This window comes from Anthonomus grandis, chromosome 10, assembly GCF_022605725.1.
Source record: "Anthonomus grandis grandis chromosome 10, icAntGran1.3, whole genome shotgun sequence".
NCBI classification, from domain to species: Eukaryota; Metazoa; Arthropoda; class Insecta; order Coleoptera; family Curculionidae; genus Anthonomus; species Anthonomus grandis.
Genome location: NC_065555.1, coordinates 14,733,707 through 14,748,710, shown reverse-complemented (window position 1 = coordinate 14,748,710; position 15,004 = coordinate 14,733,707). Strand labels below are relative to the sequence as shown.

Here is a 15,004-nt window from a genome sequence, read left to right as displayed (position 1 = left end):
GTTGAGGTACTGTTATGCGGCCTGTCCTCTCTTATATTGCATACATTTTAGATGAATATTTATTAGGGATGTGCTGAAATGTTCTGTGTACGCCAAGCTTATTGAATGCATAACTGTTTGGCATCCCTTTTGGGGTTTTCTTTTCAAATTCGTTAGGGTTTTAAAGTGAGATGGTAAAAAATATTTTTATTTATAAGGAATTTATTCAGAAAACTTTCATATATAGTTTTTATATAAATGAAATAATATGTATTCACTAGTGGCTAAAAATGTTTTTTGGTAAGACGTTATAAGAAATTCCCGTGGCATTATAATTTTGTTTTTTTTTTATTTTAAGATCTCTTTTTAGGATGGCACATTCATTCTTACAATACTATAAATGTGCTTCTCAAAATAAATCTAAGTTAAACAATTGTAATACACAGAAAATATTAAGAAATACATCAATAAGCGGATAATAGCGCCACCAACATAATTAAGTTCTGCGTAGAAATATTCGAGAATACACTTAAATTGAACTTGATATATCAGCAAACTTTAATGATGTATACTAAATCAATAAAGAAGAGAGTTCAGAAAACTAGTATATTATCTTACAGAACAACAAGTATTAAATAATATGGATAGCCAGACAATATTACACTTAATTTGCACCAAATATTTTTTAGAAATAAAAGTGGGGAAGGAAAGATGATACATGCAATACATAGATTTAAATAAAAAGCATCCAAAAAAACTCTAGAAAAACTTCAAAAACCCGAAGACCCAGAAATAATCTAAATATAGCCAATGAAATAATTTTTGATACTCATTTACACAAGGGAGGCTGACATTGCAGAAAGACTTAATAAATGTGACTGGTATCAAAGTATTATCAACAATTCCTAGTTTAAAAATCTAAAAACAGTCCAGCTAAGCCAACGGACAAACTTCCAAAAAATTATTGCTGCAGACGGTCAAGCAACATTTTAATCTTTAAGGATTTTATCTGTATATGTGTTGTGTTGTTTTTTGCATAAAATTCATTGCACATTTTTATTGTTCCGCTTATTCAGTAAAACTCAATATAGTGTTACATGCAGATTTTGCCCTAAGCATGTAACATGGGATTTTATATAAATTCGGGCAAAAGTTTATGGGTTTTGGTATCGGCTTGAAAGGGTTGTGTGATTTACAGTTTTATAAATGGAATTTGGGGTTTGATAGTAATGCAATTTATTTTTTTTTAAGGCTTTTGGGGTTTGATTATTTTTAGGAATGTATTTACCTACCCTATCCTGTCAGCACACCTCTGCGGAGTTAGTCGTATTATGTTTCCTTAGTCCCTATTCATGTACCTGGTGTTGGGAACTTTCTGACCTTTCATTTGTTTGTCAAGAGTTTCTATGAGGCCGGTATATGTCTGGGGTATGGATGGAATTCTAGAGGGTACTGTTGTGCCACAGATTGCGCTATGAGTGGAGTAAAAAAGACCTTTTAGATGGTGATCCGTTAGTGTAGGAAAACTTACAAATACTTTCTTCTATAGCGGAATCATGTTGGGCAAGGTATCCTTTGAAATTGGCCTCCCCAGTTTTGCTTGCTATATTTCCCTTTAATTCTTCAAGTTAAGTTTTAGTAAATAAACGTGCCTTGACATCTGATTTCTAACCCTACTAGCCGATTGACAGTAATGACTATTGACACACTTGTTGTTGTGGAGGTTTGGCAGCGTTGCTGTTTCCCATTAAAGTTTGGTTTCCATTTGGCGGATGACGGAGCGTCATAATTCAGAGCGACGTAAGAGGAAAATTGGAATTTCGTAGCCCCGTTGGGAAAATTTTGTTAGTTTTCCGTGTTTTAGTATCCGAGCAGTATCATTTTGTTGTGGTATTGCGGAATTTCTATTTTGATAGAGTGAGGCTCCGCGTAGTTTGCACCAAGAGGCAGGGTCAGATCGTGTCGAAGAGAGAGAGTGACAAGTTCACTGCCAGTGTCACCTGTCACTGTCTGGTCAGTTGTCAGTTCCTTGTCCAGCCTGTAGCCATCCCGTTATCAGAAAGAACAGTCGACATTTTGTGGTTTTAAGGAAAATTTAAGTTCATCTTGCCGGTAATTCGGTTGAATGGAAAAATATTCCTCCCAAGTTTTGGGGTTTAATTTGATGAATGTCTAGTGGAAAGTTGTAGCCGAGAGGATTTCGGATTGACCTGATATTTTTGGATTTGGTCGGCTACTCCCACACCATTTATGGGATTTTAAAATTTTTTAACCACAAAACGAGACTCTAGGCCTCGCTCACCAACTTGGGTATGTAGCAACATGTTGGTAATTGCCATAGAATTGATTGTGTGTTTATTTTACTGATTTTTTTTGTCCTCTATTTCCGAGGCCTCTCCTTTTTCTCATTCTCTCCTCTATTCGCTGGTCTCTTCCTATTCTCTGGTTTCTTCTGGTCATCCCAACACTGTTGGCAACCGGCTGAAGTGAGCCTCAACATAGACTGGACTGAGCATTGTACTGTGGCCCTGCGATTTTGGATTGGAACTTGCCTGAAATCGACTTGCCCATGTGGTCGTTACCCTGGTTGTAGCTGACTGGTTCCAGAGCTATCGAGTTAAGCTACCTTAGCCAAAATACACAAGAAATTAGAGGACACGCAAGTTTTTGCACATTTTATTTTATTTTTCTCTTATTGAACGGTTTAATTTAGGGTTTAAATTCGAATCTTACTATTTAAAAGTTTTATTTAAATTAATGTGACTTGACTAGAGTTTGTAAAAGGTATTTTAGGGCCAGTGAGGTATTGTGAATTAGGCTCCAAACATATACTTCTTGTAAACAACACGTGATCACGTTTTGGATTTTCTCCTTGAACTTTGAATGTGCAGATTTGTTTTTTTCCTTACTAATTCCTTGCCTTAAGCATACCTCAAGTAACTCTTAATTCTTTTATCAATTTTTTTATTTACTTAAAATTACTACAGTATTACATTTTAAATAATTATCTAAATTTAAATATCTCAGTGGAATTTAATTTTTTTTATATAAATGGAAGTGACTATGTAAATTCTTGGATGATTTTATCAATCTGGTGGACCTATGGATTATTATTTGTGTTTTTCCCAAATTATTTTCAGCTTTTAGGATCTAGGTACAAGCATAAATATAGGTCTTCATTTTCTTGATTAAGGGGGGCTTATATTACCATCATAATATACCAGGGTGTAAAATATTTAAATCAAGTGGCGCTCTTATTAAAATTTCTCCCACTACCTTCTCCACTGTCTAAAAGCTGCCGGCCACCAAATCTCTGAATCTTTTAAAACAAAATTTGCTTGTCTAGACTTTTTTTTCTGGAGTAATTTTTTTTGTGGTTGGATGGTAGGTATGGCTCACACGGGTTGGAAATAAATTGGTTTAAACCGAGTTACGCGCTACAATAGGTATATAAATATATTTGTCTCATTTATTTATTTTGAAAAATAAACTCGGAACATTTTAGGATACAAAATTAGATATACAGGTAACTAAGATTAATAGTTCTTATGTTAAATATAGACAGATATCTTGCCAATTTTGATGGTTTTGAGCCAAATACTTTAGAAGTTAGGAAATAAAATTACCAAAAGAACAATAACAAGAAATTAAAGGACATATCCATCAAGTTACTCTTAGTATAATAGAGAACTCACTACAGAACAAAATGCCTTTGGAATAAGAACAACATAGATTACTAGATATCAATGAATATTTGAAACAAAATTGATTACAAATAAATTAATTCCTTTGTTGTTTACTCCCAAATATCCGATCATTATACATTTATACTAAAAATACCTGTAAAAAACATTAACTAGAAAATTAGAAACACTTTTAGCAAGACATACATTAAAATTGCACGTCATGCTTCACAGTATCAATTGAGTAAAGTCACATTCTCTGATCATAACACGCGATCGAGAAGTAATTTTTATATACCTAGAGTTTCTCAGGAACGTGCTCAAAATTCATTATTTTTTAATAGTATAAACAAAGACAATAATATATTGCCAATAGAAATTAAAACACTCGAAAGTATAAAATTTTTTGAAAGGCCTTGTAAACATAATTTATTCATAGATTTAGTATAATAAGCCACTTATTTCTAAAAAAAATTTTATCTTTTGTCTGGTTTGTGTCTAATTTTTTATTTGTATAATATACCTATGTTTGTGGTAATTGTATAGTGTATGTTAATTATTCAATTCTTTTTTAAAAATGTAATGTTTTAATTATTAAGTAACCTTGTTGTATAACTTGTATTAGTTTTTGACTAAATAAACGATATAAACAAACATTACCTACGACTACACTGAAATAGATTTCAGTGTACTGAAATACTAACAAATTGGTTAAAAAAAGCAACTAAACAATCCTATACAAGAACATTAAAAATGAAAAATAAGAAAAAACTGAATGAATACTGGCTGGAAGTATACAGGCAGAACATAATAGAGACAAATTATACCACAAATAAAACCTACAATAATAATATAGTGGCTGGTTTTTTAAATCGCATATAATAAATAAATAAAACTAGTAATTATCATTAAATACTTTAATATATCAAGATTTAGATATAGTAAGCAAAATATGTGTACATAATTCTGTTTTTAATAAAATGGTACATATCACATTTGTATCAAACATATAAAATTAAAAATAATTTTATGGAAAAAACTTATCAACTAAAATCTTAACACTCTAATACACTGTTGGCTAAAACCTCAATTTTTGAAACCTTAATGTCAAATTTTAGAAATTGAAATTTATTAATTAAGAAAAACAGTTATTCATCAAAATTTTCATTACTGTCGCTCACATATTGTGGTGTTTTGGTTGAAGTGTGCTTTAATGTTTTGTAAAATCTATGATAGATTGGGTCAATAAATGGCAGAAGGTCAAGAATATCTTGATATTTTAATATGTCTATATTTAAAGGCTCGTTATATGCTGGAGGTATTTCAATATTAGACATTGAACAAGATCTGCCTCTTCTTAGCATGGTAAAAAATCGAAAATGTTCATCGGAATTTAATGTATATTTGAAGCCTATGTCATTATCCTTTTTGTAGTATAACCAGAATATGCTGTTTCACGCAAAGGATGATTTATCCTTGGCAATATTTCTTTTTATGAAATGTGTGGTTAAAAGTTTGGAAAATCCAAAAAAATCTGTCCGTCTCATGAATTTTACATAAAAATGAGTCTTGTGGAACGAGATTATGGGATTGCGTTTTTTCACAAACCGTTCTATAGTGGCATGATCGGTATCACACTCTAAATGAGTATGCCCTGGAACTAGGAATTTGTGATGAATTTCTTTCAACGTATTCTTGTCATCAAGTGCTTTTAAAAACATCATCGGTAATATGCTATTCCGATTTTGACCAGGGCACGTATCAGAATAGAGGATTAGAGTTTCCACATGGTCTGGTAAGTCCTTAATAAACTGAAACAAGCAAGATGCGATCTCATCGGCTCCTCGTTGTTCTACACCTTCGTGCCATATGTAACATGAAGTTTTTTTTGTAGTAATATTGCGGATCGTCAGATTAAATGTCCATAACTTTCTTTTGTAGAAGGACACACTAGCAGTCAAGTTGGGTGTAGCCAAACATTTTTGTAAGTCAAATGGCGCTACTACAATCCTGCCTAAACTTTGCTTACTTTTTTCTTTATCACCTGTTTTTATTGCATAGTGAAAGAAGCCTTGTCCTGATGTCGTTGACTCTCCGTTTTTAATTGGGCTTTTTCCTCCTCGTCGACAGAACATTTTAATTTTAGAGAAAATGCGTCACACGTTTTGCACGTATAATTACTTGGTTTCTTAAATTTTAAGTTTAAGGTTATGAAAATATTACGAAAAACAGTTAGACTCAAAGGCTTTGTAGTTGGATCAGATCTTGTACTCTCGAATTTTTCTTTATAAAGCGTATACAATATCTGGAAGTTTAAGTGTTGTACTAAATATCATTTTGTAGTACGATTTCTTGAGTAATGGCTCTCATAAGCCGGAAAAGTATTAATAAAATCTCTAGCAAATGTCCGCTTCTGATCGTTTATTGCCTGAAGGTAGCGTGCCTCTTAAATCGGACTTCAGGATGATAGAGGTAGGGGATATTTTCTTTTTTTTAACAGCATCATCTAAGAAACCTCTGGTTTCACCAAAAACGTTCAAAAAGCAAGTTTTGCAGATATGACCATTAATGCCATCTAAATTATAAAGTACTGTGATTTGTCTATCTTTTGCTGATTTATTACACCTTGTTTGTTCTTTCGGTTTTATTGCAATTAAACTAGCTAAGTACATTTTCTGTATATCTCTACTTGGTAGGTTTCTGTAGTCAGTAAAGATTTGCTTCATGTCAATATGGGCAGTTTTTAAATGTCATTTTGCTCGGCAGCCTTCAGAAACTGGTCATGACGTTTTTGCTAGAATACTCTTACCTTTGGCAGTAACATACGCCTCGCCTTTTTTTCTACTTTCAGAACTACTTTGTCGAAATTTTCTTTGCATTAAACTCTGCCCTTTTTTTCTCTTTCTAGTTGCATTTTCAATTAGCGATAAAGGGATGTCATCGTTTGACTTATTTTGGGTTTCTTCAGAAACATCAGCTTCATTGTCAGTCATCTGCTCTTTATTTGATGGTTCCCATAATTCATTAAATCCAGAACTGAAATCAGTTGGTGACGATGGAAGATGTGGGTTATTTTCAAGGCTTAGGCAAGTATCAGTCTGTTCCGGCTCTATAAAAGTGATCAGTTGGTCAAAAACCGGTAGCCTTGAACAACCAGGGGAACAATAATACGCTGTCGTCTTGGCGACGACGAATGAGTATAAACGAGTCATTATGATAAGTACAAATACACTGGAAAAAAAATTTGGTACATTTATGTTATATCCCACTTACATAGAAGAATTCACAAAACAACTAATTAAAACGGATTTTTTTTTTGGTAGAAATATGGTAAGTGGGACATAACACAAAATTATCCAAATAATTTTTACGATATTTGGTTTAAACATGATAACTACCACTTATCACAATTGTATCAAATTGTTTTACCTTAGTTAGTTGGATCAAATAAAAATTTATAAAAAATTATTTATATTAGTGAAGTTAACAAAAAAAAACATTTTTTGGACTTAACATAAATCTCCCAAATGCCACAGCAATATAAAAAACATAAAAATTATCTTATAAAAAAAAGAGCTCGTCATTATAAAAATATTATAAATAACAGCACAAGTAACAACAAAAAGATGTGCCGAAAATTAAATGGATACTTACAACAATAATTACTAAAATTCTAGTAATAGAACTTCAACAGAAATAAAAAATGAGCATTGTAAAATAGTAACACATTTTAAAGAAATTGCAAATACATTTAACAATCACTAAACGAAGGTTGCAGAAAAAATTGCTAATATAATATTCAATCTAGATTAAAGTAACAAAAAATACCGAAATAATTGACACGTTATAAATTTAGCATTTTTCAACGAAAATTGTTATAGCAGCAATCGTAAAACTTATATTGTTATCTATTAAAAAATGACAAACGTTGAATATGTCGTTGAAATTTACCTATCGATAAGTTTAATCTCATACCTGGTAAAAGTATTTTAAAGAGATTTAAAAAATCGACTAGTTAGCTTTATATACTTGATATGCTTGAATGCTGCAGTATTTATAGACTTTGCAAAAGCTTTCGACACTGTGTATCATAAAACCTTAAAATGGAAAAAGGTGAAACAAAATCTGACGTGTTATATTTTGGTTAGACACAAACCTATTATTTAATAACACAAAAAAAACAGTGTTCCATTCTTTAGCTACGTTACCGATATCCCAATAAATATTTAAATTACTAATAATCCTGAATTTAGAAATAAACTCGTCATAATCATAATTTAATTCATTAACTAGGAATCGTGTTTTAATTTATTATCTACGAATAGAAATAGAGTTTCATCTGAAGTAAGATCAGAATAGATACAAAAAGCTGAGATTTTTATTAAACGTGTTTAGGCAAATCACAAAAATAGTAAACATTCATGCAACAAAACGGTGTACTATGGACTCGTATAGTCCATTTTATTATAGGATAACGTAATAAAATCCTTGGAAAGAGTTCATAAAAATCTTAAAGTCATCTATAAATTTCCGATACATTAGTGTACAGATGAACTTTTTGACTAGAATAAGACACTAAAAGCGTAAAAGAAATGTACAATTCAAAATAATCTAAAGAATAAAAAACATGTGTTACTACATGGGATATGGGTAAAATGGAGTTTAATTGTTTAATTGTAATTTATCATACTTTTATTCTTATTATAAAAAAAATGTTTTTCTTTAGCCTATTCATGCTCAAGTAAAATAGTTATGGCATCCCACATGACATTTATTATAAGAAAACAATATTTATATTTATTTATACCCTAAGACCACCAACTAACATTTTATTGTAAAAATTAATACCATGTATAAATGAATATTATAAATAACAAAAATCTTAAGGATTCACCAGAAAGTAATAATTTAAAATCCAATATCCAAGAGCACAAACAACAAAGGGAAATTGCCATTAATATTACATTAATTTTATTATTCAATACTAATCATTAATTAATATTATACGGCATTCTTTTTATTGTATACGTATCAACGACAAAAACCAACCACGATACTAAGGCCCATTGCCTTTTTATAAGGGTCAAATATTGAGCTCCTAAAGGTCCGAGTGTAATATTAAGTATACAAGGGATGAAAAGGCATTACATTATTCAATTTGGGACTAAAAAGGTCCCTTAAGCAACATTAAGATAAGGGAAAGGTATTTCCCTTACAACGGTCCACCTTTCAACAATAGTTAATAAATATTAATAAGAGGTTTTAGAGAAGTCCGTAGAGATGCTTTTAAATAGTAAATAATTTTCATTAAATTAACAATCTGGTATCAATTTAGCATTTTTTAGTTTATTTAATATATAATCAGTTATTTAAGATTTTGCAGTACAATCTAGCCACATTGTTATAATGTTATATTTTTTTATTATTATATGATGGATCTTAATTATTCAAGTAATTAATTTGTAAAAAAAAATGTAAGATTAAAAATAATATTTGAGATAAAAAACGGTACTGTTTATTTCAAATTATTATTTTTGTATATAAAGACTTTATCTAATACCTTATAACTACAAACCCAAAGAAAATCTCACAAGGAAACACAGATAGAAGAATTTTATAAAAATATAATAATATGTAAATGTAACTTATGATGAAATTTATAATGTACCTCAAAGAACCAATTTAACAATAAAATAAATATTAACCTCTATTTAAGCCAAATCCACTATTTAATTCAGAGTTTTTGCGTAAGAACCCCTTAAGATTCATAGATGTGCCAGTTAACCAAAAGTTCCTTGTCTCAAGTTAGGATATTTCAAAATTCAAAACAAACACATAAAACAACCCAAGTTCCGAGATGAATTAAGATGGAAATATATTAAAACAAAAATCAATAATCAAACTTATTACTTTAGTAACAAGTTATGTTGCCTTTCCTAAATCTTGTATTTGTATCATTGATAAAATCTCATATTCTGGTGTTTGAGTCTAAAAGTCCGCGTGACTTTTTCGAAATAGACCCAATTTACAAGTATCTTTGCACTATGAGGTTTACTATCTACTATAAATAAATAACTAATTTCAACTTAATTATACAAAATAATTAGCAGAAAATGTCTGTTTTAGCAATTATGCATTTTTCAATTCTTAATATAACGCGATTCTTAAGTAAAGACGAAGATTCATAGTAATATTTATTAAAAAATTGCAAAAATTAATTCTAGTTTCCTCATTTATAGGAGCTGAAGCTCCTATAATCCTGAATATGTTTATAGAAATATGTATATAAGGGTTTGTTAATTCGTGATTCTCTAGCTTAAAAAGTTATTAATAAATTATTAAAAAATTGCATTTTTATATTAATATAGAACGAAATTATTACTATTTAAATTCCGAAAACACCTATAACTTATAACCCTTGGTACATAGGGGACCTTAAAAAATATTTAGCATTAGATAGAAAAATATTAATAATTAAAGAATTTGTCGATTCAGATATCCTTGCTGGTTCATCCATGGTTTGGATTATATTTTAAGTTATAAAAGTCAATTAATATATTTGCAAAAAATTGCAGATTTATATTAAAGGCCTCCATACATATTGCTTTATTAATCATAGAAATTAAACCAGGGAATATACTACTCTTTTTTTATATAAGGTGCCCTCTGCGATATTCAGTCGATGTTCGGATGTTGGTGTCGAATACCACGTCCCGTCTTTAATTCGTATAATTATGTACAACACAAACACATTTTATTATATTTATAATATTAGAGATTTTTGTACACCTTATGGGGGTTAGCAACAGTTGAAATTTTTGAGTTACCATGCCAAAACTACATTCTATGGTTTTTCGTCCCCTGCTCAACTTATAGTTAAATATACGTTTCTTATTATCCAGTGTTTGTATAGGGAATGGTCTCATTAAATATCGTTTTAAGGGAAACGCGTTATCTCCTACGAAGAAATATGGTACTTTTTCCTGGCTCTCATCATGTGGCAAACAAGCACTAGCGGGTAGATTTGGACCATTTCTTTCCAACCACTGAGCTAAATATGATGCACGAAAAATTCCTCCATCATTATTTCTGCCTGTATAGCCGGTTTCTATCATTGTGAATAAGCCATCTGCATCACAAACCGCAAGTAAAACAATTGAATGGTAGTGTTTGTAGTTGTAATTTGTTGATCCAGAGTTGGGAATTTTTTGTATTCTAACGTGCTTGCCATCAATTGCTCCTAAGCAGTTAGGTAAGTTCCATAATTCGTAAAAGCGATTTGCTATTTCCTTCCACTTTTCGTTAGAGGGAATTTTCATATAAACATTGTGAAGAGTGTTCCAAATAGCTAATGTTGTTTCATTTACTATAAACGATACTGTCGTAACTCCTCTTGCAAAATATAAGGCCAAAGCAGAATAAGTGCATCCCGTGGCAAGATACCTAGAATTAATAAGAAATAATCAAACATATAACTCTGGTATTTCTACAAATTGATTTATTTTTATTTTATTTCAGTTCAAGTGTGTAAGGAAAAATGGCGCAACATCAGATCTTCATTTTTTCGAAGTATGAAGACCCCTTCAAGTGGTTCTAAACCAAAAAAACCGTATTACCTCAAGGATTATTTGCAATTTATACTGCCTTATGTAAAAGCAGTAAATACTTCCGAAAATAATGGCAATGTCTCAGAACCTATTCCTGATGAAGACCGTAATTGTGAAAATCTAGAAACAGAAGACTCACCTTCAAATGAAAATTTTAATGAAGATTCTCGGAATGCCGACTTTAATTTAACCGAAGAAACAACTCGACCTGCATGATTAGCAAAACAGAAAACAATACAACATTTATCAGCGACGCCAACATCTACCTCAATGAGTACCGTTCGATGTCGTAAACGTTGCAATACAGAAGGTGAGCAAACATTTGTCAACTACTTAGAAGCAAAAACAAGAAAGGTTCAAGATATGGAGAACTCTGAAAATAAAGAAAAAATCAGCCACATGCATCACTTCTTACTAAGCATGCTACCTGACCTGGAAAGTATGACAGAAGAACAACAAAGGAAATTTAAAATCAAACTGATGATCCTTGTTGATGAAATAAAATCGCAAAATGTTTAACCTACATTCAATCCATCCTCCTCATCTTCATTCGAAAGACCATCTACCAGCCACTCTGTACTAACACCTTTAGTGTCTCCTGATCGACCGATTTACTCTCCAGAAGAAACTTATTACAATGAAATTCCGACAGCGCAATCAGGGTCAGCCGTAGCACCAATTGTTTACCCTTTTTTCCTGAATTTCAATACAGATAATGTAGAGTAGTGAGTTTTGTTTTATTCGTAGTACTTACCGCAAAAATATTAAAATCCTTTCTCCAGCACTTACATATTCTCTCATGTTCGTATTTTGTCTACGAATAATTGGACTAATAAGTTGTTCAAGTTCTTGGAATGAAGCTTTTCTCATTCTGTACATTAACTGAAATTTTCCATCATTTAAAGTTAATTCTTGAGCGTCAACCAATAACCGACAGTTAATGTTTATTTCAATGTATGGATGCACCCAATATTTTCTTTTTTTTTCTCTGTTGTAATCTCTTAAAATACATATATAACACAATGTCCTCTTCATCACTAGACGACATGTTCACTACACTGCTGTGGAATATGTTGCCTCATGTAAATAGATAATGCGGCAGAGCATCGTTACGGTAATCGTTGCGCCGCTACCAGACCGCCGCTACACCGACCCGTGTGAAAGCGGCCTTAAATGTCCCATCTTAAAACTAATATCAGTCAAAATAAGATACTAAATAAGACTAAAAATAATTAAACCTCTAAGTGAAAATCAAACCTATACTGATTGAGGGTGATTAAACATATTTATGTGGTTAGAATTAAGTCGGCAGGACTATGGTTGCATAGTCCTTTATACCTGACAAACATAGATCAAACTTAGTTCTAAAAAGTCTGCAGGATTAAGACGGAGGACTTTAGAAGATCTATTTAATAGTTAAAGTTTTTGTAGATGTAGTTTTAAGTCAAGATTTTCACTTCTTGTAAATATTCTTGAAATACAAAAAATAGCCTGAGAATTGCAGAATACCCAGATTGAGGTATATCCAATACATTAAGTAGGTTTAAGCGTTAATGGCTAAATCATAACCTTATGCTTAAATAAAAGGTGATTGATGATCGATGGTACGTTATCCGTATATGAAAAATGGAACGTAGCATTTTTCTAAAAATTTGGTAACCATGTTAACAGGTAGTGCCTCTATCGGTGTGAAACATTTGGTTTGGAACTAGTTTCATATATATCGCAGTTGCGCATGATCAGTTTAGATCTAGTTTCGGACTTATATGTGCTAGAACATCTAAGACATGACGTTGTTTCACCACCAATAACAGTTTCTAACCAAGAAAATACTCAATCACCAACTCCTTTAAAACAGTCCCAACAGTTTTCTTTTATAAACCAACAGCCAGGAAGTTCGCGACCTTCACTAAATAAAATATCTTCATTATATAATAAAGATAAAATTTTTCATGGAGTACCTATGCCAAGTTCCAAGTTTGCTGATTCACCACCCATATTCTTTTAATGCCAAGACTGCCTTCAAACTTGTCTAGCAACAAAATTTCTGTGGTCAGCAGCGTCTCTTTTATCATTAATTAATCATTAATATCTTGCCTATTGTCATTTTTCCGGCATTGTTGGAGCGTAAAGGTAATTCTATGTTTATTTCAACTTTGGCAATTAATTTTTTTGCCATTAGAGATAAATTGTATAGTACACAGCAGGCCCGAATAAAGTGCACTATATTATCAATTTTGCTTAATTTAATACGGTGCAGTTATCGCCATTTTTGCTTCAGCAAGCCTAAACAATGCTCAATGACATATAGAGGCTGTAAAGCTTCCTCTATATTTATATGGAATCAAAGATTTCTTAAACACGGATAGCCACTGTCTCCCAGTAAATACAAATCTTGACATCTCTCTACTAATTCCGCACATAGAGGAGAATTTGAAAAAACTCTGCTCTCATGAACAGAGCCAGGATATCCAAAAAAATATCCTTTATCAATAAATCATGATTACAAACCACTTACATCTGAAAATTATTTTAAAAGGTTGAGTGAACAAAATAGTTGTTTAGGTCAAAAAATAGAATTCTCAGACTTAATATTCCAAAATTATAATAATCAAAAAATGCTCAAAGTTTAAGTGGTATAACTCAGTAAAAACTATAAATAGGTATTTCTTATTTAACTGACCTGGATGCAGTGAAAATTCCTTCTATTTAAATATGTGTCTGGATAATTTTTAGGCTTATCAATCTTTATATGAGTTCCATTCAATAGCCCCAATGGCCCCTGGAAATCCATTTTCTCTGAAATATTGTTCAATAGTTGTCTTTTTAAGATCAGATGGCCAATTGGTGACATTCTACTTAGGAAATGTATCATCCTTTGAAGAACGTAAACAAGGCAGGTCATTGTGATGTCAAATCTATATCCAACATCTCTAAATGAAGAAGCTTCATGACCAGCAAACCACAAAAAAATTTATGTTTGTGGATAGCTTGTCATTTCCACCAATTGTGACTTAAAAAACTCACTTTCTTCAAATCTATGGCCAATATCTTGAGTCACTTGTCTGCTAACTGGAAAAATTCTCAACAAGTTCCTGGTTATTGTACAGTGCTACAGTAACTTCGAGGTAGCGTTCGTTTTTTGTCTCCTGTGGCCTTGGAACAGGATATCTACTAGTTCATCATCACTCGATACATCAGAATCAAATCCATGATTTAAATCCGAAGAGTCTGATGACATTCTGGATTCTCTTGAAACCCGCAATAATAAAAATAAGACAGAATTTTATTTAATTTTTTATATACCTACCTTTAGATATTTAATAAATACAGTAGTAAATTAACTCTAAAACCAGCCCTAATACTTTGAAAGCAGCAAAAATCAGATTTTAATTATTCCACAATAGAACGTGATCAAACCACAAGATCAAACTCCAAATCCGATATGCATTTCTTATTGATTATCTAAATGACAAACAAAAAAAGGAAACAGAGTCTTGACATATACCTTGCGCATGTCCCAAACCGAAATCCCTAGGAAATTCTAAGGACTACTTTCAGTGATTTGAAACCAATTTCCAAACTGAACTTTGTTGTTGCTAGAACAGTTGACACGCGGTCAGAATCCCGGATTAGTTTTGCTAATAGTTTTCTGGACCGTTTGTGTATTGGTCAAACTTCTGCTAGAACAAACCTAATTTTAGCACTGCAGAGTTGCCGCTTACATATATAGAA

The 15,004-nt window shown here is 31.6% G+C and overlaps 2 protein-coding genes across 5 annotated transcripts in view; both read right to left on the bottom strand.

The window, feature by feature from the left end:
- The window catches only part of LOC126741286 (probable G-protein coupled receptor No18), a 510,980-nt gene that overhangs the window by 263,671 nt on the left and 232,305 nt on the right, over positions 1–15,004 (bottom strand). The gene's annotated exons all lie outside the window — the stretch shown is intronic.
- LOC126741418 (uncharacterized) lies at positions 10,338–14,510 on the bottom strand. Its single transcript, XM_050447822.1, has 3 exons — positions 14,386–14,510; positions 10,490–11,105; positions 10,338–10,379 (listed from the first exon to the last, which is right to left on the bottom strand). Exons 1-3 carry the CDS (start codon positions 14,508–14,510, stop codon positions 10,338–10,340), a joined length of 783 nt encoding a protein of 260 aa, XP_050303779.1.

Excerpts from the sequence above, each read along its gene's own strand:
- LOC126741418 (XM_050447822.1), bottom strand. The coding sequence starts at position 14,510 with ATGTCATCAGACTCTTCGGATTTAAATCATGGATTTGATTCTGATGTA. Across the intron at positions 11,106-14,385 it reads AACGCTACCTCGAAGTTACT|GTATCTTGCCACGGGATGCA; the intron begins GTAGCACTGTAC and ends TATTAATTCTAG. Across the intron at positions 10,380-10,489 it reads TAGAATGTAGTTTTGGCATG|ACGGGACGTGGTATTCGACA; the intron begins GTAACTCAAAAA and ends TACGAATTAAAG.